Source organism: Synchiropus splendidus, chromosome 9 (assembly GCF_027744825.2).
Source record: "Synchiropus splendidus isolate RoL2022-P1 chromosome 9, RoL_Sspl_1.0, whole genome shotgun sequence".
Taxonomy (NCBI): Eukaryota; Metazoa; Chordata; class Actinopteri; order Syngnathiformes; family Callionymidae; genus Synchiropus; species Synchiropus splendidus.
In genome coordinates, this window is record NC_071342.1 from 9,410,754 (window position 1) to 9,437,970 (window position 27,217).

General features: G+C 42.7%; 2 protein-coding genes across 3 annotated transcripts; one reads left to right on the forward strand and one right to left on the reverse strand.

The window, feature by feature from the left end:
• Positions 1–763: 763 nt before the first annotated feature.
• Positions 764–23,992, forward strand: map3k21 (mitogen-activated protein kinase kinase kinase 21). Of its 2 annotated transcripts, XM_053875227.1 has the most exons (12): positions 764–2,316; positions 13,065–13,245; positions 13,307–13,455; positions 13,751–13,926; positions 15,489–15,729; positions 15,964–16,086; positions 17,368–17,463; positions 17,896–18,046; positions 18,333–18,427; positions 18,868–19,692; positions 20,287–22,357; positions 23,899–23,992. In XM_053875227.1, the coding sequence occupies exons 1-11, from the start codon at positions 1,524–1,526 to the stop codon at positions 20,643–20,645; spliced, it is 3,189 nt and encodes a 1,062-aa protein (XP_053731202.1). In that variant the 5' UTR covers positions 764–1,523; the 3' UTR covers positions 20,646–22,357; positions 23,899–23,992. The 2 variants fall into 2 exon arrangements, with proteins under 2 accessions (XP_053731202.1, XP_053731203.1); XM_053875228.1 differs by lacking the exon at positions 17,368–17,463 and having other exon boundaries at positions 23,899–23,990.
• Positions 22,682–27,185, reverse strand: il22ra2 (interleukin 22 receptor, alpha 2). The gene is made up of 7 exons (XM_053874505.1): positions 27,137–27,185; positions 26,854–26,958; positions 26,472–26,592; positions 25,400–25,581; positions 24,843–24,976; positions 24,103–24,252; positions 22,682–23,730 (listed from the first exon to the last, which is right to left on the reverse strand). Exons 1-6 carry the CDS (start codon positions 27,183–27,185, stop codon positions 24,109–24,111), a joined length of 735 nt encoding a protein of 244 aa, XP_053730480.1. The 3' UTR covers positions 22,682–23,730; positions 24,103–24,108.
• Positions 27,186–27,217: the final 32 nt, after the last annotated feature.

The following is a 27,217-nucleotide window of genomic DNA, read 5'->3' on the forward strand; positions in this document are numbered from 1 at the left end:
CTCCCTTTCTGCCCCTCCACCCATCCATCCCTCTCATAACAGGCTTCCCACCTCCAGCGTTATTCCAACCTGATCCTCTATTCCCTTCTGTTTCACGCGCATTTCATGTGTTGCCGTTACCATGCATTCAGCCATTGTTTACACGGTGGCAGTGAACGCTATCCTTTTCGAACGCCATTCAAAATACGTGTTTTTTTCCACGTGGTTTTGCGACATGCCAAATGACAATCCTAAATTCTATTCCTATGAATATGGGGTGGGCGCCCCCATGCAACTGTCTGAAACACATGTGTAAAACCCAAGGCTCAGGGGCCAATTCTGGCCCCGGGAAGTCAGTTCAAGTATATTCATATCACATACTTCCTATTTTGTAACATTGTTTTATGTGTTTTCTTGTCAATTTATAGTCAGTATTTATATTTTGGGGGTGCAAGGTAGGGCCGCACTATACCCACCATGTTAACTAGATTTATTTAAATTACCACTGAGTTATATAAAGATTATTTTTAATAGTATATTTTGTAATCCTACGACTCGATCTGAAATCAATGATGTACTTCCTGGTGTAAAAAAAATACATATATGTGCGCGTGATGTCATGGCCCACTATTCCCATAATTTCCCTGAAGACGCGCTCCCCGCACGCATTCCTGCAGCGGCTCCTCCTTCCTCCCCCTGCTGTTGTCGTGGTCACGTGTCGGACAACGAGCCAATCAGATTTCACGATGGCCAGCAGCGAGAGCAGCTCGGTCCAAGTATTCACTCCGTCTCACAGACGCGGTGGAGTCTGAGTGGCGACGCGGATGCGGGAGTTGTTTTGATCCAGCCGGACGGATTCCCCCTCTCTCCGTCGAGTCTACGCGTCGCTGAGGCGCATTCAAACATGCGCCGTGTTATGTTTCCAGCTTGTGTCCGACGGTCATCGCCTCTCCGCAGAAGGAAAGTCACCATGGAGTAACCGGAGGAACTTTTACTAGTTAAAGAATGACCAATGCTAGGCTAACGCGTTAGCAGCAAAAAGTTTTGAAGTGCCACACTAACTGCGTTTGACTCTTTTCCGGGTTCCAGATATTTGCTTTTTGAAAAGGTTTAGCGCGGAGGAAGTGAACGGCTGACTTGTGTCCGAGTAGCCGGTGCAGGTGCACCTCCCGCGGCACCTGCGGTGGAGCTAAGTTAGCCCGTTAGCATCCCTTCGAGACTGTGACTATGTTTTGGGAAAACATAACCATTTATACTTGTTATTGTGCCGCCTGAGCTTTCCTGTCTCGTTTTAACGCGAGTGGGGAAGCTTTAATGTAACTTCTCGTGGGTGATATTGACCTAGAAAACTGGACGAGGATAAAGTTTCCACGGCAGGACATCGGACACGGTTGTCTCGGGCTACGCTGGGAATTCCCCCGTTTCTTGCCAGCGTGTCTCTCCACTGCACGAACATGAGGATTTCAAGAAGTGGTTGCTGGTTGAAAGTTTTCCGTATGCTCTAAACGCCGTGCAGCCTATGGTGCCGCTACGACCACCGAGAAATGGATGTCTCGCAGGCCGCTTTCCCAAACGGTGAAGGGCGGCCGGGCGGTGAAGGGACCGGGGAGCATGCTTGGACGGAGTCTCCCTCGGGGCGGGCGTGGGCGCACTCGGCCCCGTTGTGCCCGACTCGGTCTCTGTGGACCGCCGCGTATGATTACGAGGCTTGCGGGGAGGACGAGCTCAGTCTCAGGAGAGGCGAAGTGGTCGAGGTTCTCTCGAAGGACGCTGCCATCTCCGGGGACGAAGGGTGGTGGACCGGCAAGATCAACCACCGTGTCGGGATTTTCCCTTCCAACTATGTCACCTACCAGCCTGCTATTTACCGTCTCCCCGCCACTAGCGTGGCGACTGGAGTACGAGAGCGAGTCCCGAGGGACCCCATTCAGATCCCCTTTAGTGAACTGGTAATAGAAGAGATCATTGGCGTGGGTGGATTTGGCAAAGTTTACCGGGGCACATGGAAGGACCAGGAGGTTGCAGTGAAGGCGGCTCGACAGGACCCGGACGAAGACATCGCTGCGACTTCCTGCAGTGTCCAGCAAGAGGCCAAACTTTTCTCCATGCTGCAGCACCCCAACATCATCAAACTGGAGGGAGTGTGTCTGGATGAGCCCAACCTGTGTCTGGTCATGGAGTACGCTCGTGGCGGGACCCTGAACCGTGTTTTGACCGGAAGGCGCATCCCTCCTCACATCCTGGTCAACTGGGCCGTGCAGATCGCACGAGGGATGCAGTACCTTCACGAGGAGGCCGGGGTGCCCATCATCCACCGGGACCTGAAGTCAAGCAACAGTAAGTAGCACGTCAGCATGTATGAGTGAAGCCTGTTCTCAAGAAAAAATACAGTATTTAGTCCCTGACATTAACTGTAAATTACTGTAAACACACCCAAGTACACAACATACACACTTGGAGTTTGTTCTTTGTATTTTGCATCAAGCGGTGTTGCAGATTTTCATATATCTTACAAGAAGTGGACATATGAGAACTTAACATTAAAATGTCAATCTAAAGGAACAAAGCACAGTTGCATGTGACTTCTATAAACGGACTTCACTTGCCACCACACTGACTACAATGCAGCCGGACAGCTAGTCTACAACATTAGACCAACTGGTTTTGCGGTTGATCAGATATAATGGGCATGTGCATCTAGTTAAGACAAACTTTATTTAACAAATCTGTTGTGAAGTTCACACTTGTGATATTGTCAGATCCAACAACAGGGCCATTTATCAACCTTTTCAATCTGTTATTGTCGCCCAGCTGGTCATGTCTGGACGCTTCTGTGCTGTTGTTTCTCCGCTCAGTCCAATAGTGATTTAAAAGCCAAAGTGACTCCCGATTAGGTTTTTTTTTTTTTTTTTTTTTTTTTTTTTACCTCATCCAATTTGGGAAAAATAATTGGATCATCACATTCTGGCCTTTCTGACTCATTAGTATGGTTTAGAGAAGAGGACCAGAGGATACCTTCCAACATGCCTTTTGATAGAATTTCTTTGCCATTTGTAGCAAATAAATTCAGTTTGTGTTCATTTTGAAGATTTACAGACTGACTCATCTTTGAGATGGTTTATCAGGATAAAGTGCAATACTATACTATAGTATAATACAACCTTTTCGTTATTTGACGTTGTCCATGTGGCTAAAAGTGATAAATGCCAACATACATTATTGCACAGTATTGTACTACATACATGTGGTGTGATTAAAGTTGAATTATTGCATACTCCATTCAATAATTAAAATTTTGACTTCATGTGAAAACTTTCTGGAAAAACAAATAGTTCATGGAATAATTTGCCTGCGTAATATTTCTATTTATTCATAGCTGAGTTTTGTTGTTAAAATTACTTAAAATGGCATAACCAGTCACTTTTAATGAACTTCCTTTATCATTGTTGGTTGTTCATTTCTGAATCAGCGTAAATGCTGCATTTGTAACCGATAATAATACAAATGTATACCTGCCTCATTTTTCTCCAATGTTAGTTTTAATCTTGTCAAGTGCCCATAAGCTAACAGCATATTCAGCTTTAAATTCACCTGGCACATTGTGTTGCATGTTTCTGTTTAATGCAAACTTTCATATAGTTTGTTGGAGTTCTTCAGTTGACCACAGAAGTCTACACATATTTCACTACATGAAACCGCTGGCCTTTACTCTTGAAGGATTTACAGAGGTGGGAAAGTTCTGTGACGGTATTGAGGCAGTGCAGTATACTATCAAGAGGATGTGAAATTAAAGCCTGAGTTTGCTCAGCTGGGCCACCTCCCTCCCCGTCCTTTAAAACACACATGCATACCAAACCAGCCCCCACAACCCACTCCACCCGTGGCTGAAATGTTGTTCAAATAAAGACAGTGATTTACCAGACACATAACCTGGAAAAAACCTCAGGCCACACTGTCAGGCCATGTGCTTAACCAACCAGAGCCCACTACAGAGGTCATGGGACACAATCAGCCAGGCCAAGTCTTTTCACTTTGGGGTTTCCGGGACCAACGGAATGCTGTTGTAAAGGCTTAAAGTATGTGTCATTATCAGTAGAAAATGTCTTGGGATGTATAGAGAATTCACTGTAGCTCATTAGTGTCATGCTAAACAACAGTGCCCCTTTTCTATAAAAAACTGCAAAGTGACCACTCTGGACTTTGCCTTTTTGACATAAAGCCAGTCAGGAGATGTATATGCACAAATCGAGCCACTTCAGAAGTGTGTTTGTATATGTGCAATCTGACTCTGTCTGTCTTTGTGAACATAGAATGTTATCATCCCTGTGCCATGTGGGCCGGAGCACCAGTGAAAGGCTTTCTATCTCCTGCTGGCAGGGTGATTGTGTGACTGTAGAACACATTGTTCACTGCGCAGACCAGAGTTAAAAACAATGAGGGATTTTTATTGAAGAAACAGGAAAACAGATTTTTACTTTCTCTGATAGTGAATGGTGTGTGAACAAAGGTGTTGCATTGAACTTAAATAATGGCATTTATGTCAATACATGACAAAACCATAGTCAGTATTTGCAATAGTTTGTGAACTCTACTTATAATAAGGTAAGAGTTAAAACAACTACCCTTAGTGAACCTTGGTGTACTGTATATAAGGGCTTAAGTCCTGTTGCTGGGAATATTATAACATTCATACACCAATTAGCCATTCCAATTTATCTTGACGTGGTCCATCCCATTGTTCAGATGCTGTAATGCAGTATCTTGTTTTAGAAATGAGCCTCACAATTCATTTGATGAAACTATTTCCCGATTGTCAAATGGTAAACCAGTACTATAGGCTGATGTTACAGAGGATACCAAATTACCAAAATACCAACCAGTCTTTACTATCTCGCTTTTTTCTCCTCAAGTTTACTCTCTCTCTACTAAAGTTATACATTGAAACTCATGGCTTCATGTAGTATATGTTGATATTGCGGATGTGGCCATTAGATTTTTTTTTTTTTTTTAATCCTGTCCAAAACCAAATGTTTATGTTTTTTGTTAAAACCCCAAGTTAACACTTGAGCAATATTATAAAATCATCTATAATGCATTAGCCAGTACATCTTGGGTTAGGGTTGTTGAAAGCATTTAACTTCTATGTTTAATAGCATCTTAGGTGTTGAGATTAAATCACTCAAGCATATCCGGTGTGAACTCTTTGATATTCAAATAAAATCAAAACACCATGTACTTTTGTGCCTGCTAACTTCATGTCTACTGACTGGGACATTCTTGGAGCACACAATGGTCTCTGCTGAAGAGCAGACGCCTGCTTGAGATAACAGAGTTTGGTGTAGATTATAGCACAGATGGAGAGAAGGGATTCGACTATTTAGATAGTTTGAGCTCATCGGATGTTTGGTGAACATAAACAACCACCCCCCCAACTATACACAGTTCTACCCACAAAGTGTGTCCATATGTTTATTTTGTCACTTGAATGTGACGTAAACACAACGGGAGCAAAGAGACAGGAGTTGAAACTTCAATCACAATTGGTATTTTTGTAGATCGGCCAATTTGTCGTGTAAGGAATGGATATTGACTGACGTTATTTTTGACAAACCTTTTACTTGGTCATTGCTCTCAGTTATGATGCTTTGTTTATAAGACAAGACTCAAAATTCATCACGAAGTTTGGTGTTAATGAGCAAAGATAAAACCTCCACCAAGCTGCTTCTTACATCCGTATTTTGATTTTAAATCTCTATTATTGCCTTGCATTCTTTTTATCTATACCATTACGTGCGTTCTTTAGCATTTCAAACCTCATGGTTATTATAGTAAGTCCAATTTGAATGAGTTCTGTGGGATAGCAAGTGCAGTAGTGATTCAAAACATGCTCGCACAACCAAGTAAAAACCCAGCGAGAAAGTTGACTGAGCTGCCACAGCAGTCGTCGCACTGAGTTTATAGGATCCAGATGGTAACTGTTAACACCTACAAAATGATACAGTTGAATGTTCAGTTGTAAAAAATAAAAACATTGAAAATATAGCTAGTATTAAAGATGAGGAACTAGAACTAAACCGGTAGTTTTTGTATCCATTATGATGTATTTCTTTATTATTGGTTTACCAGATGGCATATCTCATGTAAAGGAACAGTGACGTTGTAATTAAATAAAGCAATTGCCTTCCTCTAAAATAAGTCGAATGAAAACATCAAATGACCTTTGTGCCTGACAACTTTGCCCCGTCCCTCTTGAACACAATGGTCTCTTCAGTGGAGCTGAGAGCTGAAAGAATTCTGAATCATAACAAACTTAACAGTAGTCATAAATAAAAGTTTGACAGAAAATTGGACATTTTATCAAAAGTGTCACTTGGTCTGTGCCTTTCCAGTAACTCTTCATATTAATGACGTTAACTAGGTAGGTGATATGAATGTAGAAATGTCTTAGTTTTGTGTCATCGTCTTCACTCAATACTTGAGCTAAACATAACAAAGCGAGCCAATTGTTGCATGTTTTCCTTTTCCCACCGAACATACAATAACTTTCATTATTCATCAGATTATTGACAGCAAATCTTTGCTGAGTGCTTGTCTGAATATCTAAGGATTGGGTTCAGCACACATTATGATTGGAAATGCATTGAACTTAGTAATGAATTGACAAATTGGTTGAACATGTTTGCAGAAAGATGATTGTATTTTGTAGTGACCGTGAAACATATGGCCTGTTTTGTTCCCCACTTCCTGAAAGTGATGTCAAAATGTTTTGCATTACTTCTTCTTTTCACATGAAACATCTTCGTCTCACAGTTTGAAGTGGCTAGAGAAAACGTCTCCTTGCCTTTCACTTACTCCTCCGGTCACTTATCAACTTCATTATGTGCTCGCTCCAGACTGACAAACATTCATCTGTTTGGTCAATGATTATTCTGTAAAGTAATATGTTGGAAGTCAGCGCGATTTACCCAAACGCCATTGTGTTTTTCAACCTAATCTGTAAAATCCCAGCCCGCAGGGAGGAATGTTGCTAATGAGGGATAAAAGCTTAACATACGTTTGCACAATGGACTGGTCAAGCAGCGGTTGCTAGGCTACTGTGGCCAGAAGAATGGCTAGGACTCGGAGGGTCTCAAAGCCCTCGTTTTGTTTTGTTCCGTTCATATTTAATCTCCCAGAGAGCAGCGGTACTCTTTTATTGCCACAAACTGAGGGGGTTTCACTTCTTGCTTCGTTATTTTTCCCCTCCTACTTTGGCGCTTTGATAGCCAACCTGCTCTGATCTGTGAGATGTGAAGGCTTCTCACAGATTTGTTGAAAACGTTAAACCAATACTTTTGCTTATTCCTCTGGTGAAAACAATGGCATTTGCTAGTTTGATATGAATGTTATTTGAATTATTTTCAGATTGTCTTTATGTCTTGCACGTTTCATGAAAATGCTGTCATAGTGTATGGTTGGGGTTAGTGATCTTCCAATTCCTGCGCAGTGAGGTAGAAATGTTTAATGTTTGATCACAACAGGGGCATCGCGGCGGTAGCTTTACTCAGTGTGTGAAGCACCAGTAGAATTCTAGCCTGCCAGCAGACTCTGCCATTTTTAATTAACTAGCCTTGACACTGGAGTTGGATCACATCAAGCCCAGACGAGAAGGCGTCCTTGACCTTCGATGGGCACATTTCCACCAGTCTTGGCATCCTTTCAGTTTGGTTAACTGTTGGAAATAAATCATTGGTCGTCGATGGTATTCTGTTTTGTTCTTTTAAATGAACACAGCTGCGTAAAAATATGATTACGCCCTTGAACAAATGAAAGAAAGAATAAATGTGCATGTCAATTATTCAATAGATGCAGGCACATTGGTGGTTTCCACTTTATTATGCATGCACATATATTTACCCCTGGGGACATTTTAATTTCCTGCCTCATCTATGGCATCTTCATCGTTTGCAGTTGTTGTGTGCAAAGCGGGGGTGTGGCTTTCTGTACGATTCAGACCAACAGCATTGGATGGCAAATATACACCCTCAACAAGGCAGGGATATTTTAATAGCAGTTGTGCTGTGCGTAACTGGTTCTAACTCTGTTCAGATGATGGTTAATAACTGAAATCAATGTGGGTGTGACTGTAAAGCAAATAACTCAAATAAAAAGAAACACAACTTTGGCTGGGCTGTTGTTGTCAGAGGAACTTCCTCCCCACCCTTAAACACTGTCCTGTTAAGCTACACTTCATAATGGGTCTGTTGTCTTCCTGCTGTAATCAAACTGAAACGTTCTTGTTGTGTATACATTGAGGTGAGGAGCTGTGTTGTTGACTAAACCAGAGGCAGTTAAGAACAAAAAAAAAAAAAAATCACAGCGAAACCTGGCCCTGAGCCAGCACAAATAGCCCAGATAAACGTAGCAGTTTCACATCTTGGTGTGCGCTCATGTATGCCCGGAATGTGTGGTTGAGCGTCGCTGGAAATGGATGGTGTTCAGTTTGGAGCATGTGCAGCAGCATTCTCCTATCAGTCTGAAGCTATTGTTAGACTTCACATCACACCACCCGGGTGTTTCTCCTCACCGAGTCTCTCCCGGTCTCTCCACATGTCCATCATTCTGTAGATCTTCAATGGCCTCGCCAAAGTTAGAAAGCACACTGTTCTGTCCTTGAATACGTAAATAAAAAAAGCTGATGAAGACAAATAATGAGTGAAGACTACCTGTGTTGAAAACCATAACCTTTTTCACTCTCATCAGAATATATTTGTCCTTTAAATTACTGAGGGAGGGAGCAGAGGTTTCAAGGGGAAAGTAAGATGACCTACTTTTACTAATAGACGAATAAAACTACATTTTAAAAAGGTGTGTGCAATATTTTTTGCACTTTGGTTTCTCTGTTCAGATGAGACTGTTAGAAGAGTTGACTGATCTGACAAAGATGCCTCAGCTTTTTCTGACTTTCTGAAAAACCTCGCGTTAAAGAGGTGGTTCAAGTACTGAGACGTATAATCGTCCTTTTCTCCCTTTTGATAGTGACAGATCATGATGAATTGGTTTGGTATTTTCATGAAATATATTTTCCTCATCATTGATCCTGAACAGTGCTAAACTTAATAAATGTCACAATGTACTTATTATGAATTAGTTCTTGAGAGGAAAGTCAATATGTTATACTATATGATGTCTGATCTTTATCAAACATGATTCAACACAAATAAATCGATATGTAGTTGATGTAAAACATATCTGTGATGATGTGTGAACTTTAATATTAAATCTATTTGTTTTGTCAATTGCTTTACAAGGGTATGAAAACTAAATACACTACGTGTAACATGCACCTTGAGTGTAGGCACATTCTATCTGACTTATGAGTCTTAAACAAAATGTGAGTAGATGTTGCAGGGTAACGTCCCCTTGCTTCCCACAATTACCCCCAGTGACACAGTTACTGCCTGGCCACTCCGACCAGAGAACGGGTCGAGAGGAGGAGTTGCAATGCTTTCACTGTTTTTTTTAACGACCTCTCCCTGACTGCACCTATTGTTGCGGCGCAGGGTGAAAAGGGACTACTCTCCCGAAACAACCAATCACCTTTAGAGCAACCGGGCAAATAGATAGCTGGAAGTACATCAAACACTAGTCGCTGTATACCGTTAACTTTTGTTTGGTTTAATTAGCAGAGTGAATTTGAGCTCCTGATAAACCAGAAGAGGAAGGGGACGGACAATGAGCAAGTGGCCCGGAGAGATGTGACCAGGATAGATGGCTTTGGCTGTGATCCTTTTCCAATCCACCAGAATGCCTGGGGGCTCTCATTTTAGAGACAGACCAGTCGGGGAATGTTGAGCAGCGTTTTTTCTGCTTACTACAGGAAGCCCACTTATGCTCACTCTTAATCTGTTGGGAAAATACTGCCAAGTCAGGTTAGACAGTTGCTGTCTGAGTTTTTATGGTAACCAGTTTGTCCTTTTGTAAAGTGCTGTCCTTTTCCAAATGATGTACAAGGAGTCTTACTGGGTCTTCATGGCAATTCTTCTTCTCAAATGACACCATTGTTTTCATCGCAGAGTCATTTTGGTGCCGCTGCATCAGGTTTTAAGTGTAGTGGAATAAAGTACTGCGCATTGTGAAATTTTACAGTGCAATGCATCAGTTGAAGCTTTCATTACAAAAAAAGGGTTTCAGAAAATTACATGAATGTATAAATAGTTACGCCTCCTGTATCAATGTTCCTGTTTCAGCTAATCAAAAATATGACCTGTTCTTGAGGTAACTCAGTAATGACTAACAGTTTGTTAATAAAACACAACTGACGCACGTGCCATCTTGCTAAAACGTTTATGGTCTTTAGTCTAGTCTTATCAACAACTTCCTGCTGAGATGTCCTCCGACATGAACTGGGAGTTTTCTTCTTGGCGATCAAACATAGCTGAAGTGGTGAATGGGTGTAGTTAAAATACTATGAGTAAGCATCCGGATTTGATAAGCTCTCCTTCTACAAACAAAAATTCTTACTTGGCTTTAAACTCTTAACAAATGGGAGGTCAGTGTGCAGGTAACATGTTGTGAAACTGTGAGAATAGTCCAATGCTCTCCTAAAGAAGCTGATCTTTGTTTTCCTTGAGGGTGATCAAGCTATGGGAAGAAGCGTGGGACCTGCTTTGATGGCAGCAGCTCTTCTGATCTTTCCACTCTTTCCACCGTGAAAGATGGTTCTGGCTGAAGATCCACTGTTGGGAAGGGGAATTAAATGGGGTTTGGACTTAGGGTGGGGTCTGCCTGGAGGGTACGTTCATCTCTGGTTGCATTTGGTGTTCTTCTTCAAACCATTGCTTTTCAATGAAGACATTATGGACTGAGGGACTCACTTTAACATCCATGCTTCCGTTTTACCTTTTTTATTGCTCTTAAAAATGATGTCTCGTATCATCTCATCTGGAGAAATAATTTTCAGAACTTAGGTGTAATTTTTGTGCATAAATTATCATTAATTCGGAAAGAAAATGGTGACGTTCAATTCAAGTTCCCAATTTTCTCCCGAGCCACTTGGTCCATTTGTGAGATAGGATAATCTAGACTCAAAAGAGCCATGGAAATACCTGGTCCAGTGTCATGACCCTCTCTAAACTTGACATCTTTAATCTCTAAGAAAAGTTGTTTGTGTTCAAAAATAGCAGAGAAAATATTCACTGCTTCTTTTTAGTCAACTTAAATTGGAGCCACCACACCATCAGAAAAATGATCTCTTTTTTTAAGATGAACTCTCAGGTGATGAAATGTATTAAAACGGCTTGGAATGGAATTTACCTCTCATGATTAAAACCTAGTGTTTTTGCTGTCAGCAATTCAATAAATGACAAAACCTTCCTCTCTGTTTCTCTATCACTTCTTGATGCGTTCTGTTCTGTTGATGGGAGGGAAAGGGTCATGTGCGGCCACTCGCTACATTTTTAAAAAATCCTGGCGGCAACCCTGTTTTACTTAAATTAGTCTTGTAGCAGTTATCTCCTCACTCAAGGGGTTTCTGTCTTATAATGATAGGTCAGGTGCGTTAGGTATATTGAATGTTGTTTGTTAATGCAATTTACAAATCTATAAATGGTGCCTTATATCACAAGTTCTGTGGGCTTTTCAATCAGAGCCTATGGTGGTTTTTCTTCCCTTGTGGTTAGATTCTTTTCCTATCTAATATATTCACTGGAAGCTGTTCTGGCTTAAGAAAAATAATAAATAAAAGCGGTGCTCTATATTTCTGGCATAATGAGATCCTCTTGTTTCTAAAAGGTCGGTTTTGTTTTAACAGCAAATGTTTTTCGTCTAATGATGAAAAAGGCCCATGAGGATGTCTGCATTTACAAAAGCTTTATTCTGCCTCTGTTGGTTAGTGTTGGTAGTGAGGTTGTGTCAAGGAGTGTAAAAGCACAACTTTATTGTGTCAATCCGTAAACCAAAGCAGATGTTTACTGTCCCGATAGCTTGAGTGCAAAGTCCTGTAAACAGGAGTCATGGTCGTCCATCTGACATTTGGCTGACGTTAGACTCACCTTGGTGTTTCTATTCAGCAGGATGTTCTGTTTGCCAGTTTGGTTTCATCCCATACTTATGCTCTTGGAGTGGTAACCCTTGAAATATCTTTGTCACATTCTGTACAGAGGAAATTATCAAATCATTTGGAGATAATCCAGCAGCAGCAGGAGGAGGCACTTTTGGTTCAGTGAAACCTGTTTGTAATGGAATTCCCATTGTTAATATGTGGGCAGAGGATCCCCTCAGTGCCCCAGGCCAGTAATGGCACCAATAGCCACGCAAGAGAGTCAACCTATTTATAATTCCAGAAGAGATGATTTATTCATATACGCGGTAGGGGCTCCATGAATATATTTGGATGGGTAATAAAAGAGTATAATGTAGTACACAATAGGAAATGACTGAAGTATTATAGGATGTGAATCCTATGAATCTTTCACATGCACACAGTAGTCTGTGCTCGCGCCTGAAGTTATGTGCGCAATCTCAAAAAGGTCATAGCACAGATACCAGCTGATTATGAAAAGATAAAGGGGCAGGCGTGAGCGTTTGCATGTGCACTGTTGTTGTCTATTTAGTTTAGTGTGCAGGGGGAAGTCCAAGGTCGGTAAGTGATAGTAGGACACACACACACACACACACACACACACACACACACACACTTACAGACACACACCAAAACAAGTTCATTTGTGTTTGTCACATGAATGTTAAAATAAAGATACCGTGCAGCCAGAAATTTTCACATCACTGGTCTCCAGGTTCCTTGCTTTACACGTCAATGGTTGTATATTTATCGTTGCCGAGCTCTCAGGTCTGGTGTAGCATTTCAAGCAGGTTTGTAGTCTTCCCTCCGACTTTCAAGTGTTAAACAGTTTTAGGACCCGAGGACAGGTGCTTTGTGGCATTGTCACCTCTCTGCTTTTACTGTAATAAATGACCTGCATACCGCTGTTGGCCCTGTTGAATATCACCTATCATTTCCTCACCACGCTGTTGTTTCTTTTCCTGGCTCATTCATTGCTTTAAGAGAATAAATATTCATCACACGTTCTTTTTTTTCTCTTTAGTTTTATTACTTGAAAAAATAGAGAATGATGACATTGGGAGGAAGACGTTGAAGATCACCGATTTTGGCTTGGCCAGAGAGTGGCACAAAACCACGAAAATGTCGGCAGCGGGGACATACTCCTGGATGGCCCCGGAGGTCATCAAGTCTTCGCTCTTCTCCAAAGGCAGTGACGTCTGGAGGTTTGTTCATGAAACTCTCTAAGATAATAGTCTTTGGTTCTGAAAGTGATGTGTTTCTCAGTTATGGTGTCTTACTGTGGGAGCTGCTGACCGGGGAGGTGCCCTACCGCGGCATTGACGGCTTGGCGGTGGCTTACGGCGTGGCGGTCAATAAATTAACGCTACCAATCCCATCTACCTGCCCCGAACCTTTTGCCAAGCTCATGGAAGGTAAATAAAAGTGGTGGTACACCAAATTGTTCTCACGTTTTATGAAATTAATAGATCTGAGTACCCATTGTATTAACCCAACCTTACTTGACTAACTCTCTGTTTTGTTTTTCTGATGTCTGGCTGCTCACCTTTTCCAATCGCTGTACCTTATGTGTCCTTATATGTTCCCATTTTTCTCCTTTCAGTCCTCTAACCTGATCACAGTTTAGGCCTATTCATCTAATAGGTTCATCACTGAGGCAGGTGAAGGTTTTGCCTTGCTAACCATATAATCTGGATTGTGTTTATTCAGAGTGCTGGGACCAGGACCCACATGTGCGTCCCTCTTTCTCCTGCATTCTTGAGCAGCTGTCGGCCATTGAAGAGGCAGTGATGGCCACCATGCCCCAGGACTCCTTCCACAGTATGCAGGACAACTGGCGCGTGGAGATTCAGGAGATGTTTGACGAACTAAGGACCAAAGAGAAGGTAAAGTTGAGTAGTTTTGTGGGAAAAAAAGGGCCTTATAATGCCTACAAAAGTCATATGTAGGTCTGTAGACAGCAGCTACAAGACAGGAAGCAGACTTAGAAATGGTTTAAGATGCTTAGGTTTTTATTGGGACTGACTAGGAGGGACATTATTAGAATATATCAAATATATCAGAAGTTTGGACATAGTTCTGGAGGCCAGATGGTTTGGACATGTGGAGAAAAGAGTGGGAACATGTTGGACAAAGAATGTTAGAAATGGAAGTACCATGCAACAGAAGGAGAGGAAGATAACTCTTGAGGGTCACAGATGTGATAAAGGAGCAAATGAAGAGGAGAGATGTACCATGGCAGCATTATCATGAGATGGGAATGGGTGGGTGGCTGATGGGAAATGCCGAAAGGCAAGTATGGAAAAAACAAAGATGATTCACTAATTCTGTTGTGTAGTCTGGATGGTGGTTGTGTCATTTCTAACCAAAGTTCATGCTGAGTCAAATAACCAAATATCAAGTCAATGTCTCAATGCATTTGCATTTCAAGGGATTGAACAGAACGGTGCTGAATTGCTTAGTCAGTGAACCGGATAACCGCACATGAGGGGTGGTTAATATGCAGAGGTGCTTAAAAGTAATTTCCTTTGTTAAGACGGTAATCTACTTTCTGTACAAGTGGATTACGGTTGGTCCATAATTAGTGTTTTGGGAAGCTGCTGGATCAGCTGAAAGCTGCTGTAATAACTGTAGAGTTGAGTCATACCGACACAGACAGTCTTGCCTTTGATTTTGTTTGTTGTGATGCATTCATGCTGCTGACAGGTTGCTACTGCCTTGAGATTTCTCCTTGCTTCCATTAGTTTCATTTCAGCTGGTGATGAACATCCCTTAATGGACTGCTTCTTAACACCAACATGCAGACATGGTTTCAACGGTCCAAGTCCTGCTGTCATAGCAGCTACTGTGGTACAATGTTGCACACAGTGTGGGAATCAGTTACATTGCAAACATTGAATAAAATACAAAAAACGAGTGGCAGTTTCATAAGATTACTTGCAGAATTGGCTGCTACATCAGCAGATTTCCCCTAAACATCCCATAGTAATCTGCGGCGAGGTGGGTGGCTGCAGTGGTCTGACAGCAAAGCTGCTTTATGGAAGTCATCCAGAACGGATTATTATTACTCAGCCTAGAACAATTAGAGAGAAAACAGAGGGATGGGTGAATGGGTAAGCCATGGGAGGAGACTAGCCTGAAACAGCAGACGCTAATCTGGCCAGTGCAACTTGTTAGTGGGACTATTATTTCTGCAACAGCTCATTGAGCTGAGGAGAGACAGATGGGAATCCTCTGGTTTGACTATTGTCCAGCTGCTTTCTTCATATCTCAGGCTGCATAAGCATTGAAGCTACTAAAAAAATCACATATTTTCAACTTAATGGCAAGGATAGTCGTGGATTAGAGTATTGTCAACATTCTCTGTGTATACAGCAGAACCTTTTTAGGAGTTGATCTTTCAGAATCCAATAGCATCTGCTATATTGTGGTTTATGTATTTTTCCAGGAGCTCCGATCCAGGGAAGAGGAGCTGTCGCGGGCGGCCCTGCAGCAGAAGTCCCAGGAGGAGCTGCTGAAGCGGCGGGAGCAGCAGCTGGCCGAGCGGGAGATCAACGTGCTAGAGAGGGAGCTCAACATTCTAATCTTCCAGCTCAACAAAGACAAGCCTAATGTAAAAAAGAGGAAAGGAAAATTTAAACGTTCACGCCTCAAGCTGAAGGATGGGAACCGCATCAGTCTTCCATCTGGTGAGTGAACAAATGTTCTCCTCACTTAGTTTTCATAGGTTTTTGCAGATCCAATTCAAGCCCAGTTAGGCTCAACAATAGACTACATGAGACAATAGCAGCATAGCTGAGGATATTGGTCGTGCCCATGAAAACTTTCCCATTTGCCAAATTGGCTCTATAGGACGTAAAGTCAAGCTCATCTGCCTCCTCATTGGTGTCTAACATGGCCTCTCTTCGCCGTCTTTATTCCAGACTTTCAGCACAAGATCACCGTTCAGGCATCTCCTTCCATGGACAAGAGGCGGAGCCTTCACAGCACCAGCTCCTCTCCACCCAGCAGTCCCACACTCATCCCACGACTACGAGCTATTCAGCGTAAGTGTGTTACTCCTCCATCTTCCCGTTCTGTAGAACAGTTTTAATACATCAGCCACAAATGGTGGTGGTAGTGTGTCACTGAATTGATTTGACAGCTGCAAAAGTTCTTGAAAAGAAAAACTGATAAACAAAGTGATGCTTGTCCCCCCAACAGTAAAAACTGTTCATGAAAGCACCTGTTGAAGCAGTTTTGAAAATTAATTAGAACATTTTATGGCAATACCTTCATTTACACTTTACAAAAAATGTATAATTTTTTGCCATATTTAGGCATGGTTTTATATCTATTTTATTCAGAATTGTATTCAGTTTTTCCAATTTTCTAACCAGTTTGCGTCAAGTGTATTTTTTTTCTTTAGTAAGTTTGATGAACATGACTTGCACCTGGTTCGACTGTTAGTTGGATTTTCGATAACAAATCAATATATTTGCGATGATCACATGGTTTCATGTCATTTCACAAGGTTTTGGTTTGTTTATGTGTAAGTAGATGAAGTATGGTTATTGATCACAAATGAAATCGAGAGTAATCAGTTCTATTGAATGGGTCCCGTTCAGAACCCCTGCTGTAGATCCAGATTCACTTTTTGACAAATGACCCAGTTAGTCTACTCGGGATAAACGGTGGATAGAAAGTTCCTACATGGGAACGATGTTGGACACGGTGACCAGAATCCTGAGCACAAAAGCAGTGGAGCCACAAGCCACCCCCAGTTGTTTGAACAGTTTGATAATGTTGTTAGTCACGCGTCGACACCCTTAGAATAACCGTTAGGAATTCCACTGGTCCATTTCTGATAGACTGTGACACGCAGACAGAGAGCACAGATGTTCGCTCCCAATGTGTGTTCGTAAAGATTAGCCTTTTTGAGCTTGCTGATGCCAGCAGTCCAGGAAGTTGCTGCAGATTCATTTCAAATTTCTTAATAACTCAACACTGTCATTTGAAATCATTTTACAATATCTAGTTGAATGTAACACAAAGATCAGAGCTGTAAATCTGTGCACATTTGGAAACATAACTGCACGTCAATTATTTTTTTTATTTTTTATTTCATTTCATCGGCTATGATTAAAATAGTCGATTTATTCTGCTTTTGTTTTGACCTTTGGTCCTAAACTTATCCTCTTTGTACAAACAATAATTGACCTTTTGACCCCAAATGAGGCTACGAACTGTCAACAGTAGTCCAACAGTTTCCATTGTGTCCATTGTTTATGTTTCCTCACCTTGAACATCACGTTTTTTCACAATAACCTGTATGTTTCCCTCCTCAGTGACGTCCCATTTCCAGAGAGACAGTTTGTATGTTTACCAGCAGGACGTTGATTTGACCAGCGAGCTCTCAGTCTACTCTGGGAACTCAAAGAAAGGCAAGGCTTGTGTGGACTAATGTCACCAAGTGCTGGGCTTGCTGCTTTGATAAGATCAGCCATGGGGAGGTTTACTGTCCAGTAGCTTGGATTCTGAAGGTTGGCTCTGGCGACCTGAGGCCCAATCCTTTTTGTTTCTTCATTGAAATTAAAAGCTTTCCAATTCTGCCCTTTAACCTCATTTTGGCCAGTGTGTGGCTCTTTGAAAAGCTGCTGTTAACTCACTGGTGATTCTGCGTGCCTTTGTCTGTTGCCTTTGGTGTGTATGGTGAGGGTGTTGACATGCGTGAGAAGTTTTGTTCTGTAAAACAGTGATTATGATGATTTCAGTGACTAATATGCAACATTTCTTTTCTCTGTTCGTGTGTGTGCGCGTGACCTCAAATTTCCTGATGTTCTATTCCATAATGGCGCTGAATAATTGTGTTGCAGTCACTCAAGATGAGAGCAACCGTACGTGGGGCCGCAGCACCCCCTCCAGGGCGGAGGAATTCGATGATATGAAAAAGGGAATCAAGAAGAAAGGACGAACCTGGGGTCCCAGTTCAGTCCAGAGCAAAGAGAGACCTGCAGCAGCAGAGAGGTGAAGCTCCCACAGATTTTGACTTGACAATTTCTACTCCATGTTTTGAATGCTTTTCGAAGCATATTAAAAGAGTTATTCTTATAGTTCCTCATATCGGACATGTTTTTATTCCTAAACGACTAGAAATTAGATTTAAATCATTCTTTTGTCAGATCAATCCATTTGAGTGCATTCAACAGAACAGTCAGTGGCAGCAGGTGCTTTGTCACACAGACCAACAGTGAATGGGGCATGGAGGGTTTTTTTTTAACACTTCCTCTCACTGTTTTTTTTTTCTCCTCAGAGTGAGACCTCTCTCTGACGGAAGCAACCCTTGGTCCACGAGCCTGGTCAAGTCCCAAAAGTCTGTTCCCCTCGCCGCGCTTTTTTCAGAGCAAGGTACGTGAGCGTCATCATTGACCTCGGCTTCAAACTGAACATGTTCCTCTTGCAGTATTTTGATTGGCCTGTCCATTAAATTCTCAGTTACAATTAAATTTTCGTTCGTGTGTATAGATATGTAGACTGTATTTTCTCCTTTTTTTTTTAAATTACTTACTGTAACTATATTATGTTTATTATTAATTCTGCCATCATTATTTAGTATAATTCGTTGATCATATCTGGGAAAACTAAACAGGGAAAAAAGTAAAATGTATGAGCTCCTTTATTATTACATAATGGTGTGAACGCTGTATAATAAGATATTATTGCATGCAGATAGATACATTATTTGATGGAAGGAGTGCCAGTATATAATCTGACGCATAAGCAGGTACAGATGGATGTTTTGTGTCTTAATCTTCAAATAAACCAACAGACTGTTTCTCTGGTTCAAGGGGCATCTGGTAAGGAAGAGGGATTCTCACCGGAATGTTGCGACAGCAGCTCCAAACCAAAGCAGCTCAAGTTCCCCAACCAGGTCTACATCGATCTACCTCTGTGGCGGGACGAGCAACAGCCTCAGAGCCCCGCTGGTCACGGAGGCCTGGGTGACGCCGGGGTCGGGACCGCAGGACAAGGAGGCTCGCCGGAGAGCCCGGAGGACCCTTGCACCACCACGTCCACCTCATCGACTTCCACCACGCCTCAGCTCACCCCCACCAACAGCCTGAAGAGGGCGGCGGCCCGCAGGAAGACGGACTCAGCGCTGTATGGTTGCGGCTCTCTGTTAGCGTCCGTTGTGCTCGGCTACGATATCAGAGAGGCCCTGAAAAACTCTGCCGCTGCCGAAGACTGCGATCCGCAGCGTGAGGAGAAGGAGCAGAAGAAGAAAAAGGAAGGGCTTTTCCAGCGGGCCACCAGGTTCCGCCGCAGCACATCGCCCCCTACTGGTCGCACTCGCAAAGACGACGTGTCCACAAGCCCCAACAGCAACCAGCCTGTCAATCTCATCTCAATGTCGGCCATCGTAGAATGTAACTCTACGAAGTGTCTGTTACAGTCAGAGGCCGAAGTGTCCCAGTCCAGCCCGGAGAAGGCGGAGCTTGTGGTCGCCAGTTATCCTGCTGCCCTAACCAAGGCCACAGCGCCCACCAACAGACCCAATAACAGGTCTGCTGCCAAAACACAGACCTGTGTGAAAACCCAAAGTCAAACACTGGAGCACAGTAACCAGAACACAGGGACACGTCTGCGCAGGAAGAAGTACAACAACAACCACGGTGAGTCCTGGAGGGGCGAGGGAGGTCACATGATTCACTGGCATGACCATGTGCCTGCCCTGCACTGTCTGCCTCTATTTTGCTTTTAGTCTTTGTGTCAAGCTGTTGGACTGAAATACACATTTTAATTCTGATATGTGGCAATGTGAGAAGATGAAATATGTTGTTTTGCCTCCCAAGGGAAGCATTTTTCAGAAAAATAAGTTCAAGATCTTGTCTGCATTTACTTAATAATAAAGATGAAATTTGACTTTTCATCACCATTTCTATTTTGTAAACCACTTTGAGTTTTGTTTAACTGTAATGCTGCATACAGAGTTTTTTTGTTTCATTTCCATCACTCGATAAAGATTTGTTGACCACAATATTATATGATGTCCAACAGCAGAATACTGAATGTAACTCATGATCAAATGCAAAGCATTTCTGGCAGTATGGTTTCAGGATTTGGAGTCTCACACTATCACAGTCTTTGTGTTGGTTCTGCGTTTTCTGTTAGTTTCTGATAATAATTAGATTAGTCACAAATGCAACATAATGATCATGGTGATGAAGATACTCTGACACTAATAAAAACCTTGTGAATGTTTCCAGCCAACTGTGCGGCGGCTCTCCCTCCTCCGGCCATGCAGAGGAAGCAGGAGAAGAACTGTGGTTCAGAGAAGATCTCTGGAGGCGAAGCCTGCACCAGACCCCGACCCGTGTCATTCCGGGCCAAACCAAACGCCTGGGCTCTGCTACGTGGACGCAACAAGAGCTACTCTCTGGGCCACTACTCCGGGGAGAAGGCCGCACAGAACCTCAGCATGGTGCTAACGTCGGAAGTGGGCTGCTCCCTGCTGGACATGGACACGGAGGGACAGAAGCGGGACTGCACCGTGCCGCTCTGCCGCATCCAGAGCTCGCCGGGCCGGCCGTCGCTCTTCGAGCTGGAAAAGGAGTTCCTGTCTTGAAGCCTTGATATGATTTTGTGTCCTACTGGCCAGTGTTCCGGGACATGCAGACAGTTCAGAACCAGGTGACACTCGTCCCGGATCATGAGCTTTGCCTTAGATCTAGAACATGGCGACGTCCAGCGTGACCAAGCCTGTCTCACCGGAACTTGCCGGAGCGACGGCACCAGCTCCACTCTCCTCTCTGCTCGCACCGACTTCCTGTTCTATGCTGTTCGCAGCTTTTGCAACACAGTACCTTCACCTTTTTATTTATATATATATTTTTATAGGTAATTTAAAATGAAGAGACTTGTAGTAAGGACGTACATTCCAATGTCAAAGCTGTGTGATTCTTCTTCTTCGAGAGAGATCGTGAATGTGCCTCCCGGATGACAAAAAAGAGTTTGTATATATTTCTTTTGACTTTGGCGGCCTTTTTTTATGTTCTGTAATGATCGATGCTGCGTTTGCTTCTACAAGCAAGAAGCCTTCTGAGGAAGAAGCGTGAACCTTCCTGCGTCAACCATGACGTGACGTCGGCATTCTTTTTTAACCCAGGTTCAGTGTGAAGCGGGTCGTCGCCACTTCTTCTGGTTTCACTTTGTCTTTCAGTCCAGTCTCTTTAATACGGAATGATTCTCCTGGACGTATTGACTCATTTTAGAACATTGTTTTTTATGATTTTGATGATTTGATTCAAGAAAAAAGAGTGAATTTTGTTCGGTACTTTGAAGCATCATTTTTGGTTTCAGTTTCTACTCTGTGAGGAAACAAGACGTTTCTATGAGTTATTCACAAGTTGAAAAAAAGATGACACTAATTTGATCTCGATATTTTTGAAAAGAAAATTTGAGGCAAATTTGGTGGTCTATTTTGAAAGTCTTGTTTGCACATCTGTGGTTATTTTTCATGAAATTCTTCATGGAAGGAGCCTGAGTGGGAGAACCGTCTGTTCTCCTAACCGCTGTCTTAAACTTAAGACTCTAAAAAGATTATTTTTATACTCAAAAGAACCGACTGACCTCCGCAGGCCTCTGGCTCGAACCCGCTGTTCTCTCGGCCCATTTTTGTATTCAGGCTTCAGCAAGTTCCTCGCATGTTGTAAATACCGTTCATGATGTTTTGTATCTCTATGGCATTTTGTGAAGTGAGAATGTGAATGACCCCACTCCTGTCGTTTGTGAGGTTCTGTCCAGGCCCTAGTACCGATGACGCCTTTGTTTACTAGCAGCAGCGCCACTGAAGGATTCACCATTCCAGTTACAAGTGAACTCTAACCAACCCTGTGCTGCCTGCGGGACCAAATTTCGAAGTCAAAACCAGCACTAGAGACTCGTCTTCAGGACCAAAACCACTAAATGTGACCAGCTGCTAATGTGTGTGTGTGTCTGTGTGTGTGTGTGTTTTTGGGGTTGTGACAAAGAAACGCACCAAACCTTCGAAGGCCTTCTGATCCCATGACGACTTTTCCAAAACTGCCACGCTGTACGTGTCAGCCTTTTTTCTTACTACAGTATTGGTTACAAGCCTGATCGATCAAGAGTTTCAAAATTCTCAATAAAGTCTAAACCAGACAAAAGTCATTCTTGGTTTTTTTTTGTTTTTTTTTTACCTTTTTCTGTCCCCAGTTTTAGCATACTAACTAACTGATCTGTTAACTTTTACAGGTTGGTATCTCCATCGTCCATCAGTGAACCAGGTTCCATTTCACGAGTTTCACTCCTCAGCGGGTGAGTTTCTCTCGCCCCACTTTTCTTGTTACGCATAGTAGAGTACGTTGACTATGAAACAAAGTATTTTTTTAACTTGAGCATCTGACAACTAGTTTCCAGTTATTGTTGATGATTTTTGTGGGTAGCCATTTGTCCTTTAATTCTGAGTCCTTCTCAGTCATTGATGCCTCAGATATGCAAACGGAATTCATGACATTAATACTCCAAAATGTTGTCTTTCTGATCTAGAATAATAGTTGCTTAAAGATTATGTTTAACAGTGTCATCGGAATATTTTTTTAACTCAAAGATTTGGATCATTGTCCTTCATAAACTCAAATGAATCAGCTTCAATGGTATTTAGAAACATTTTAATAGTAAAAACACATGTACAAAAACTGTCCATCAAACAGTGGTTAGTGACTTCATCCAAGTCTTGACTGCACCATGCAGCTAGAACCTCTACATCCGGTCCTGGTTCTCCATAGACTCCACCTGTGTATTGACATCATCATTGGAGGTTTGCTGGCGAGTGTGTGCCAGAGATGAACCAGACTCGGACCAGACGGACAGTTAGACTCTGCTCCAATACAGAATACAGCGATTACATCATGACCAACTGCCTTCAATAGTGAAGCCCCTCTTCTGCTGCCTTAAGTGTTGGGCTCAAAATGTTCAACACAGCCAAGACGAACCTTAAACAAGAACAAATTTCACTTTTATTTAGCATTTGCTAAAGCTAGCTTCAAGTTCATGTCACTCATCCTCCACCTCCTCATAACACAAATGTACTTCTGTTGGAATTCCCTTCCATCCGAATTAAGATTTGAGATGAATCGGTGTCATTCATAATCTGTTTTCTTAAAAGCAGAATTTGGATCCATAAGTGATTTCGGTGGCTCATAAGAGTCCGAGTCCTTCAAGTTAGTATTGAATTTTATTTTCATTTTAAGCATCCTGCTGGCCTCCAAAAATGACTTGGCGGACCTGAATTGCGCCCTGGGCCTTGAGTTTGGACCCTTGAACTGTGAACTGCATGAGTTGGACTCTTGTTTATGTTTTTTTATTCTTTGTTCTTTTTTATTTTTTGCTCATTGTACTTCAAATAAAGCAGTGAAAGGGGTGCAAGTGAAACCCAATGACGGATCATTGAGGGAAACCCCTGTCAGTCCAATCCACGTGTTGGTCCAGGTTTAGAGGTGCAGGAGCCCCTCACAGGCAGCGACAGGCAGGTAGTTGGACACACTTTAGAGAGCGGCTATGGCAAAGTATAGAGGAGGGTTGTAGTGTCGCCCTGGAATCGGAGAGAAACCAGCAGGCTGCTCAGTCACATCGGCTGTCTGGGCTGGAGGTGGTGCACTGGTCAAGCACCGGCGTGCGGCAGGGTCCACCTGCAGCAGTGAAAGACGAATGAGACGTGAACATCCATCACTGGTCCAAAAATAGTCAGCAGGGCGGGTCCCGCGTAATAATAGCCTTCACGGAGCATCTCTCTCTCTCTCTCTGCATCTCCTCCAGCAGTTTCATTTTCCCTCCCTCTTTCCGTCTCGCCGCCTCAGGTGCTGGTTAGGCGTCACCTGATCACCGGCTGCTCATGTTGTAACCCTTTGTTTGGGTCGAGAGGTCACCTTTCACCCGTCAGTGATACGGATCGGCGGGTCCGAGAGCAGCGCGCGTTCTCAGGGTCGCCAGCGAATGGTGTGTCCCTGATGCTGCTGTCTGTTTAATGACCTGTGACCTCACGAGTGTGACCTGCTGTTCACCTTCCGTCACAGCGTGCTGACACATTCCCGCCGGCTGCGTTCGCTGCTCTTGCCGTGCGTGGGGACGAGGGTCTGGGCCTGCACGCAGTACTTGCTCTTGCGCCGCAGCTTCTTCACGACCAGCTTGTGTGAATCCAACTCATACTCCACCTGCAGGACAGAACGGTGAGACACGACCGACGTGGACAACTGCTCATCACTTCTACATTCGGACCGGCTGGAAAGTGTCGCCGATTGTTCGCAGGTTCCGTGTTGCAGTTCTTGTTTTGCTATTTGACTCTTCTTCCTCTTCTGCCGTCTCAACTGTTTCACTCATTCAGTTTTTTATTTCATTTTTTTTTTTTTTTTTTTTTGGACACCCTTTCGGTGAACCCCCTGTGTTGTAAGGACATATGTAGGAAAGCATAATTATCTAGTACTACATTTCCAAATTACCTTTTGTAAATGAGACTATTTTCTATTCAATTATTGTACGGCAGCAAAATAAAAACAGTTTACTAGTTTTGAAAGAACCTGAGGTTCTGTTCTGTTTGAAGAATCATATTTAAGATTTAAAACTGAACTTTCTTATAATCTTCCTAAACAATTTAAAGATGAATTATAAAACACTGCATCTTGCTCAAGCACACCTACGTCGTCACTCTTGATATTCAAATGGTCATTATTCAATTTTCAGCACTAAGATGAGTCACCTGCAGGGGGCGTGCAAACCCACGAGTCTTGACTTCCTAGTCCCATACCTCTTTTCCATCTGTGTTGATGAGGAAGATCCTGTAGGTCAGGTCTAAGCTGATCTTCAGCCGGACCGCCTTCACTCGTACCACGATGCCCTGTCGTGTGCCGTTGAGCTGCAGGTTCGGTGGACTCAGTTGGGCTACAGGAGATGAAGAGAAGCCTTGGGTTCCAAGCTGAAACCGTTTTCATCGTCTTTACCAAGTTTTTCTGTCTCTCTTTTCAATGTTAATAGTATCTGGATCTTTCATTTTTTTATTTTTTTTTTTCAGCCATTAAAAAAGTAAAAATCGCCTTTTATCATGTCATATACAAACTACTATATTAATTATATTTGCAGTATAATGGTCTTTAGATTTTATCATCTCTATTTTTGATATTGCAAATGATTTTTCTATTGCTGATGAAATGTTTCATGAAACTGCAAAAGCTTCATTTGTTTTATTCTTAAATATTTTTTCCCCAATCCTACAATGGGGGCGTGACATCTTCAAATTTTTACTTTTTTTTTCTTCTTCCTCTTGGAGGGGAGCTCAAGTGTGTTTTCACCAAGCGAAGGTCTTACTGTCCCAGCGAGGGCTGAATCTGGGGGAGAGGACCCAAGCTGACTGGCTGGAGGGCGAGGAGGAGGCCTGGACTCGGGCGTAGTACCACTCCCTGAGGTCAGAGGTCACACTGCTGAGGTCACAGTGCTGCTTCTGAATCGCCTGACACCCGTCTGCGTCCAGCCACTCGGGCTCGCCGTAACTGAGGAGCAGAGCAGCTGGTCAGCACCACTGCATCTCAGAGAGTTGCCAGGTGGTTTAACAGTCGCCTATAGTCTCTTATCAATACTTTCAAACCAGAGCTGAGTTGACTGATCTGCGAAGACTTTGATTCTATTTTTAAAATAATACAATTCATTAAAAGTCTTGAAGATTAGTTACTTTTCTATGACAATAGTTCCATAGTTGCACCTAAGAACAAATATATTTTGTAAAATGTAACAAAAAAATCGAAGTTTTTAAGTTTCAAAATACAAGTCCAACCAAATTTCCCATTTTATTTTTATTAAAGATGCCTTATAGTTTTGGTTTACATTACTGTACCCCCATTACATTTGTCTTTTTTTTAATCATCGGAAATCGTGAAAATAAATTATTTTAGTTTTAAAAAAGAGTTAGTAAGATGGCTGAAGTTAACACTAGAGCATTGTATTTAATTTAGTATTTAAATGAAATAAAGATAATAAAGAGATCGCACCACAACGCTTCTGGTCTGTCGACACTATAGTGTTGTAGTTATAAAAAATAAGTTGAAATAATTTCAAAGGATTCTGCTACAATTAATATTTAGAACTGAAATTTGAATAGTCCTTTCAAGGATATCAAATGTGGACCTACACGACCCTAGTTATTTGCCACAACCTCTCATGCGGTAAATATAATAAAATGTGCATGAAATAAAAACTTCACTTCCTAAAATTCTTACGGTTTATAGGCTTCCTTTTCCTTGCTTTTGGCGAACTCATGTGGCCACTCACTGTAACTACAGGTAACCTGAGTGGCGCTACCTGAGAACTAACGGGAATGAAACAAGTGTCCCCGCTGACGTGTTGCCGGCTTCTGATAATGCTGTGTGTGTGTTCGCTCGCTCACATCTTCCACTGGACGCTGTACTTCAGTCCGCTGCTGTTGCCTCCAGGTGACCAGTGGAGGACATTTCTGTAGTCCAGAGACTGGAACCTCACGTGGGCAGGGGGCGTCAGAATCTCTGCACCTGGGTGCGACATGAAAGGTCATCAAGGACCAGAAAAGATTTCAGTGTTCACGGTCTGCAGTGGTCAGTGTCTGCTGAGTTTGTGAGCGCAAGTGGCAATATTAGGGCAGAGCACCAGAAAAAAAAAAAATACATTTCACCAAATGAAAATTCTCTTCTAACAGTATGGTCGTATTTATTGATTTACTTTGTGCAAGCACACAGAAGAATCACTACTGAAACATCACAAGTGGCGGCAGCTAAAAGGTCAGAGGTGATTACCTTGCTCAGAGGCACGCAGGCTCTCCAGCAGCAGGACGGTGAGCAGCAGACGGGTCATGGTGCTGGTGCGGCGGCCGACGACACTGACACAGTGGCAGGCTTCACCTTTAACATGGAGGCAACTTCCCCCTTTCAAATTCCGTGATGCGCATGTTTACGGCGGCAGTGACACACAAGCGCCACTCGACGACCAGCCGTGAATTGGAGTTTTCACTTTCCTCATTTGGTTTTTACTGGTTCTGATGATGAAGGTGATGATGGTGACACAGCAAACATCACCTACCTGCAGACGTCACGGTGCCTTCGAGGCCAGTCTGAGCATAGTGAGTCATAATTGCCAGTCAACCTCTCAATTATCCACTTC

Bases quoted from the DNA above. Each gene is read 5' to 3' on its own strand.
- map3k21 (XM_053875227.1), top strand. From the start codon at position 1,524: ATGGATGTCTCGCAGGCCGCTTTCCCAAACGGTGAAGGGCGGCCGGGC. The intron at 13,246-13,306 runs GTTTGTTCATGA...TGTGTTTCTCAG, and splicing joins AAAGGCAGTGACGTCTGGAG to TTATGGTGTCTTACTGTGGG. The intron at 17,464-17,895 runs GCAAGGCTTGTG...ATTGTGTTGCAG, and splicing joins CTCTGGGAACTCAAAGAAAG to TCACTCAAGATGAGAGCAAC.
- il22ra2 (XM_053874505.1), bottom strand. From the start codon at position 27,185: ATGACTCACTATGCTCAGACTGGCCTCGAAGGCACCGTGACGTCTGCA. The intron at 25,582-26,471 runs GTGAGCGAGCGA...TCTGCTCCTCAG, and splicing joins TACAGCGTCCAGTGGAAGAT to TTACGGCGAGCCCGAGTGGC. The intron at 24,977-25,399 runs GTAAGACCTTCG...CATCTCCTGTAG, and splicing joins ATTCAGCCCTCGCTGGGACA to CCCAACTGAGTCCACCGAAC.